The 7,361-nt window shown below is 36.9% G+C and overlaps 1 protein-coding gene and 1 pseudogene across 1 annotated transcript; one reads left to right on the top strand and one right to left on the bottom strand.

Moving 5' to 3' along the window:
• Positions 1-1,164: 1,164 nt before the first annotated feature.
• Positions 1,165-3,586, bottom strand: LOC101033725 (ubiquitin-ribosomal protein eL40 fusion protein-like). Its single transcript, XM_074391565.1, has 2 exons — positions 3,467-3,586; positions 1,165-1,717 (listed from the first exon to the last, which is right to left on the bottom strand). Exons 1-2 carry the CDS (start codon positions 3,584-3,586, stop codon positions 1,277-1,279), a joined length of 561 nt encoding a protein of 186 aa, XP_074247666.1. The 3' UTR covers positions 1,165-1,276.
• A 579-nt stretch (positions 3,587-4,165) lies between these two features.
• LOC101036573 (heterogeneous nuclear ribonucleoproteins C1/C2 pseudogene) lies at positions 4,166-5,064 on the top strand (annotated as a pseudogene).
• The last annotated feature ends 2,297 nt before the right edge of the window (positions 5,065-7,361 follow it).

Here is a 7,361-nt window from a genome sequence, read left to right as displayed (position 1 = left end):
ACTAGAGTGGCTTTAACAAAGTACCACAGATAGGGTGGTTTAAAAAATATAAATTTATTTTAATGAATTGGATCATTGGGTTGTGGAAGCTGACAGTCTAAGATCTGGATATCAGTTGAGTTGATTTATTTTGAGGCCTATCTCCGTTTGTAGATGGTTGTCTTCTTTGTGTGTGATTACATGATCTTCCTCCTGTACCCCTCAGTGTCCTAATTTCCTCTTCTACAAGGACACCAGTTATTTTGGATTAGGGTCCACCTAACAACTCGTTTAACTTAATCACTTCTTTAAAGACTGTATCTTCTACAGAACTGAAGAATGGATAAGAACTCATCAACCAATTATCTGCTGCTTTCTGGCTACTCATCTAACACATAAACACTAACATAAACTTAAAGTAAAGGGATGGAAAAAGGCAAACAGACACCAAAACTAAGCAGTGGTAGCTATTCTTATATCAGACCAAACAAACTTTAAGGCAACAGCAGTTAAAAGAGATGAAGAAATACATTATATAATGGTAAAAAACATTGTCTAACAGGAAACTATCATAATCCCAAACATATATGCACCTAACACTGGAGCTCCCAAATTTACAAAACTATTACTATTAGAATTAAGAAATGAGATAGGCAGTAACATAATAATAGTGTGGGATTTCAATACTCCACTGATAGCACTAGACAGGTCATCAAGAGAGAAAGTCAACAAATAATTAATTATTTTAAATTATACCTTGGAACAAATGAACCTAACAGATATATTAGGAACATTCCATCCAACAACCACAGAATACACATTCTATTCAACAGTACATAGAACTTTCTTCAAGATAGACCATATTATAGGCCATAAAATGAGCCTCAATAAATTTAAGAAAATTGAAATAATACCACTGTCTCAGACCACAGTGGAATAAAATGAAAAATCAACTCCAAAAGGAACCTCAAAACTATGCAAATATATGGAAATTAAATAACCTGCTCCTGAATGAGCATTGTGTTAAAAATTATATAAAGATACAAATTTAAAAATTATTCAAACTGAACGACAATAATGACACAACGTATCAAAACCTGTGGGATACAACAAAGGTAGTGTTAAGAGGAAAGTTCATAGCCCTAAACACCAACATCAAAAAGACTGAAAGAGCACAAACTGAAATTCTTTTTTTTTTTTTTTTTTTTTCTGCTCCAGTCAACCAAAGGGACACTTTATTGAGGCTTCAGGGCCATGGGTCCTGGGCAGGAGGCTGCCCTTCCAGGAAGGAAGAGGCTTATTTGACCTTCTTCTTGGGGCACAGGTTGTTGGTGTGGCCACACTTCTTCTTGCGGCAGTTGACAGCACGGGGGTGCAAGCGAGCATAGCACTTGTGGCAGATCATCTTGTCACAGTTGTATTTCTGGGCAAGCTGGCAGAAGGAAGGCTTAATAATGCCACCTCGCAGGTGCAGCACCCAGTGCAGGGTGGACTCTTTCTGGATGTTGTAGTCTGAGAGTGTGCGGCCATCCTCCAGCTGTTTACCAGCAAATATCAGAGGCTGCTGATCAGATGGGATACCCTCCTTGTCTTGAATTTTGGCTTTGACATTCTCAATGGTGTCACTGGGCTCGACCTTAAGGGTGATGGTCTTGCCCGTGAGGGTCTTCACAAAGATCTGCGTCTCTGCGTCTGCAACTTGGCAGCCTCGCTGAAGAAAAAGAGACAAACTGAAATTCTAAGGTCACACCTAAAGGAACTGGAGAAACAAGAAAAAATTAAACCCGAAGTCCGCAGAAGAAAGAAAATAACAAAGATCAGAGCAGAACTAAGTAAAAGTAAAACAACAAAAAAGCAATAGGTAAATGAAATGAAAAGCTGGTTCTTTGAACAGATAAATAAAATTGATAGATCATTAGCAAGATTAACCAAGAATAGCGAAAATCCAAACAACCTCATTAAGAAACAAAATAGAGATATTATAACTGACACCATTGAAATACAAAATATATTTCAAGGATACTTTAAACACCTTTATATGCAAGAACTAAAAAACCTAGAAGAGATGGATGAATTCCTGGAAAAATATCACCCTCCTAGCTTAAATCAGGAAGAAATAGATAACCTGAACAGACTAATAACAAGCAGTGAGATTAAAATAGAAATTTAAGAATTACCAACAAAAAAAGTCCAGGACCAGATGGATTCACAGCATATATACTTTCAACACTATTCCAAAAGACAGAGAAAAAGAGAATGCTCAATTCACTCTATGAAGCCGGCACCACTCTAATACCAAAAGCAGGAAAGGACTTAGACAGAAAAGGAAACTACAGACCAATATTCTTGATGAACATAAATGCTAAAATCCTTAATGAAATACTAGTTTACCGAATCCAACAACATATCAAAAAGATAATCTACCATGATCAAATGGGTTTCATACTAGGGAGCCAGGGATGGTTTAACATACACAAGTAAATAAATATGATATGCCACAGAAATAGAATTAAAAACAAAAATCACATAATCATCTCAATAGATGCAGAAAAAGGATTAGACAAAATTCATCATTGCCTTATGGTTAAAACTCTCAGCAAAATTGGCATTCAAGGACATACCTCAATGTAATAGAAGCCACCTATGACAAACACAAAGACAACATAATAATGAGTGAGGAAGAGTTGAAACATTCTCTTTGAAAACTGGAAAAAGACAAGGATTCCCACTCTCACTGCTCCTCTTCAATGTAGCATGGGAAGTTCTAGCCAGACCAATCAGACAAGAGAAAGAAATAAAGGTCATTCAAATTCGTAATAAGGAAGTCTAATTGTCACTGCTGATGTTATGATCACTTACCTCAAAAACCGTAAAGACACCTCCAGAAAGCTTCTAGAAATGTTGAAAAAATTATGCAAAGTTTCCGGCTACAAGACAAATTAACAGCTGTTCTATATATCAACAGTTACCAAGCAGAGAGTCAAATCAAGAATTCAACCCCTTTTTCCAATAGCTGCAAAAAATAAAATAAAATAACGAAATAAAATAAAATACTGAGAAATACACCTAACCAAGGAGGTAAAAGATCTCTACAATGAAAACTACAAAACACTGCTGAAAGAAATCATAGATGACACAAACAAATAGAAACACATCCCATGCTCACTGATGTGTAGAATCAATATTGTGAAAATGACCACACTGCCAAAAGCAATGCACAAATTCAGTGCAATCCTTATCAGAATATTACCATCATTCTTCACAGAATTAGAAAAAAAACAATTCTAAAATTCATATTAAACTAAAATAGATCCCTCGTAGCCAAAGCAAGACTAAACAAAAATAACCAATATGGAAGCATCACACTACCTGATTTCAAAGTGTACTATAAGCCATAGTCACAAAAACAGCATGATACTGGTGTAAAAATATGCACATATACCAATGGAACAGAATAGGAAACCCAGAAATAAACCCAATTACTTACAGCCAACTGATCTTCCACAAAGCAATCAAAAACATAATGTGGGGAAAGGATATCTTTTTCAACAAAAGGTGCTGGGATAATGGGGTAGCCACCTGTAAGAGAATGAACCTGGTTTCTCATCTCTCACCTTATACAAAAATTGGTTCGTGATGCATTAAGGACTTAAATCTAATACCTGAAATTATAAAACTTGTAGAAGACAACATTAGAAAAACTCTTGTAGACATTGGCTTAGGCAAGGATTTTATGACCAAGAACCAAAAAGCAAGTGAAATAAAAACAATTTTAAATAATTTGGATGTGATTAAACTAAATAACTTTTGCACAGCAAAAAGAACAGTTAGCAGAGTAAACAGACAACTCATAGAGTAGAATAAAATCTTCACAATTTCTGCATCTGACAAGGGACTAATATCCAGAATGTACAATGAACTCAAACAAATCAGTAAGAAAAAAACAAATAATCCCATCAAACAGTGGGCTAAGAACATTCATAGACAATTCTCAAAATAGGATTATAAAACAATTTTGTGAAGAGGCAAAGACTGAGCAGTTGTGGCCGCGTTGCTGACCTCAAGCAGATGTCTGCTTCTTGACATAGAACCTGGGACTAGGAGACTCAGAATCGAATCTCTTCTCCCTCCCCACTCCTGTGAGATTTTTTTGATCTTCAGCTACATTTCAGCTTTGTGAGAAACCTCAGCATCAAACACAATGGCCAGCGATGTTACCAACAAGACAGATCCTCACTCCATGAACTCCTGTGTGTTCACTGAGAATCTCAACACTCTTGTAGTCAAGAAATCTGATGTGGAGGCAATATTTTTGAAGTATGGGAAAATTGTGGGCTGCTCTGTTCATAAGGGCTTTGCCTTTGCTCAATATGTTAATGAGAGAAATGCTTGGGCTGCTGTAGCAGGAGAGGATGGCAGAATGATTGCTGGCCAGGTTTTAGATATTAACCTGGCTGCAGAGCCAAAAGTGAACTGAGGAAAAGCAGGTGTAAAATGATCTGCAGCGGAGATATATGGCTCCTCTTTTGACTTGGACTATGACTTTTGAAGGGATTATTATGATAGGATATACCCAGCACATGTTACCCAGCACGTGTACCTCCTCCCCCTATTGCTTAGGCTGTAGTGCCCTTGAAACGTCAGTGTGTATCAGGAAACACCTCATGAGGGGGCAAAAGTGGTTTCAATTCTAAGAGTAGACAGTGGGGATCTTCCATGTCTGGAAAGTTGAAAGGAGATGACCTTCAGGCCATTAAGAAGAGTTGACCCAGATAAAACAAAAAGTGGATTCTCTCCTGGAAAACCTGGAAAAAAGTGAAAATGAACAGAGCAAACAAGGAGTAGAGATGAAGAATGATAAGTCAGAAGAGGAGCAGAGCAGCAGCTCCTTGAAGAAAGATGAGATTAATGTGAAGATGGAGTCTGAGTGGGTTGCAGATGACTCTGCTGAGGAGGGGGCCCTACTAGATGAAGATGATAATGAAGATGGGGAATGATCAGCTGGAGCTGATCAACAACGGTGAAAAAGAGGCTGAGGAAGGAGAGGATGACAGGGACAGCATCAATGGTGAGGATGACTCTTAAGCACATAGTGGGGTTTAGAAATCTTATCCCATTATTTCTTTACCTAGGCACTTGTCTAAAATCAGATTTATTACCAGATCCTCTCCCCTAGTATCTTCAACACATGCTCACTGTTCTCCCCATCCTTGTCCTTCCCACATTCATTAATTCATATTTCCCTGTGCCTAGTCCCATTTTGACTTCCTTTGACTCTCCTAGTAGTTTTGTTAAGTCTTATCCTGCAATTTTTGCTTTTAATTTTGATACTTCTTTATGATTCAATAAAATGTATTTTTTTAAAAAAAAGATTATAAAATTGGCCAAGAAACATATAAAAAAATACTCAACATCACTAATGATGGGAGAAATGCTAATGAAAACCACAATGTGATACCACCTGATTCCTGCAAGAATGGTCATAATCAAAAAAATCAAAGAACAGTAAATGTTGGCTTGGATGTGGTGATCAAGAACACTTCTACACTGCTGGTGGGAATGTAAACTAGTACAGCCATTACGGAAAACAGTGTGGAGATTCCTTAAAGAACTAAAAGTAGAACTACCATTTGATTGAGCAATCTCACTCCTGCGTATCAAACCAGAATAAAAGACATCATTATTTGACTAAGATCCTTGCACAAGCATGTTTATAGCAGCGCAATTAGCAATTGCAAAGTTGTGGAACCAACACAAATACCTATCAATCAACAAGTGTATAGTGATGTGTGTGTGTGTGTGTGTGTGTGTGTGTGTGTGTTAGTGTGATGGAATACTACTCAGCCATAAGAAGAAAAGAATTAACAGCATTTGAAGCAAACTTGATGAGAATGGAGGCTATTATTCTAAGTAAAGTAACTCAAGAATGGAAAACCAAACATTGTGTGATCTCACTAACATGTGGAAACTAAGCTTTGAGGATGCAAAGAAATGAAAATGATACAATGGACTTTGGGGTTGATGGGAAGGGTCAGAGAGGATTGATGGATGAAAGACTACAAATAGAGTGTAGTGTATACTGCTCAGATGATGAGTGCACCAAAATCTCACAAATAACCAACTAAAGAAATTACTCATGTAACCAAATGACACCTGTACCCCAATAATTTATGGAAAATTTAAAATAAAAAAGCAACCAAGTAACCAACCAAACAATCAAACAAACAATAAGAACTCACCCCAGACCAATAAACTAGACTGTTAACGAATGGGTTCATCCTAGTGGATTCTACTGCACAAGCCAGCATTGATAACCACTGTCCCTTGCAATATTCTCCTATCTTCTTTGCTGAAGTGAATCACCTAGGGTGCTTGTTAAATGTACAGCTTCCAAGACTCTCTGGAGATTCTAATACCCATGTATCTGGTTGTAAGTCCAGGAATTTGTGTTTTTAACTAGTACAAGGCTTGATCTTGCCTGTAATAGTGAAATAAAAATAATCATCTTCCACTAATGTAAAAAAAAATAATAAAATAGAGACTGTATCTTTAAATACAATCACATTCTGAGGTACTGGGGGTTAGAGCTATAGAAACAAATTTTGGGGGACATAATTCAATGCATAAAATACAGATTGAGAACTTCTGGACCATCAAACAGTTAATGATTTTGAACAAATTATAATAGATATTTTTATGTTTTTCAGAAGATGTTGTTATTCACCCCCTTATCTATTTCTTTCAATCATACCTTTTTCATCTGAAGGAATTAGAGAGGTAGCTCAGAAAACAAGCAACGACGTCGATTTTGAAATTATGCAAAATACATTTTCATATTTGTCTTGTAGGATTTTTTTTTTTTAGGATTAAATGTTAAATGAGATAATGCATGTAAATCACTCCACACATTGTCTGGCACATAGAAGTTGCCTAACAAATTCTTTCTTCTTCTCATTGTGGATAGAGTTCTTTTCCCTTAGTTAGGTGTCACAGCTTGGTCCTGGCTCTAGTGGCTTCACTGTTAACTCAATTCCAGAGTAAAATTTAAGATCCGATCCTTACTATCCAGGTTGTCTTTGTCTCATCTTCTATCCTGAACATGGGCTATTTCTTGACTGTATATTTTATTTTATTTTGTTTTATTAGAATTTTAGTTACCTGCCCTGCACCTCATTTGATTATCGCCCCATTTACAGCACCCACTATTGGTCCTATTCATAGCCAAGCCTTTAATTATTGTCTTAAAGTGTTCCTTGCCCAGCTTGTCTATCCTTTTTTTGTTTGACTTTTTTTCCCCCGGAGTCTTGCTCTGTCACCCAGGCTGGAATGCAGTGGCGTGATCTCGGATCACTGCAACCTCCACCTCCTGGGTTCAAGTGATT

This window comes from Saimiri boliviensis, chromosome X (assembly GCF_048565385.1).
Source record: "Saimiri boliviensis isolate mSaiBol1 chromosome X, mSaiBol1.pri, whole genome shotgun sequence".
In the NCBI taxonomy this organism is placed as follows: Eukaryota; Metazoa; Chordata; class Mammalia; order Primates; family Cebidae; genus Saimiri; species Saimiri boliviensis.
This window is presented reverse-complemented; position numbering and strand designations above follow the sequence as displayed.

Excerpts from the sequence above, each read along its gene's own strand:
- LOC101033725 (XM_074391565.1), bottom strand. The coding sequence starts at position 3,586 with ATGAGAAACCAGGTTCATTCTCTTACAGGTGGCTACCCCATTATCCCA. Across the intron at positions 1,718-3,466 it reads TTGTGGAAGATCAGTTGGCT|AATTTCAGTTTGTCTCTTTT; the intron begins GTAAGTAATTGG and ends GTGTGACCTTAG.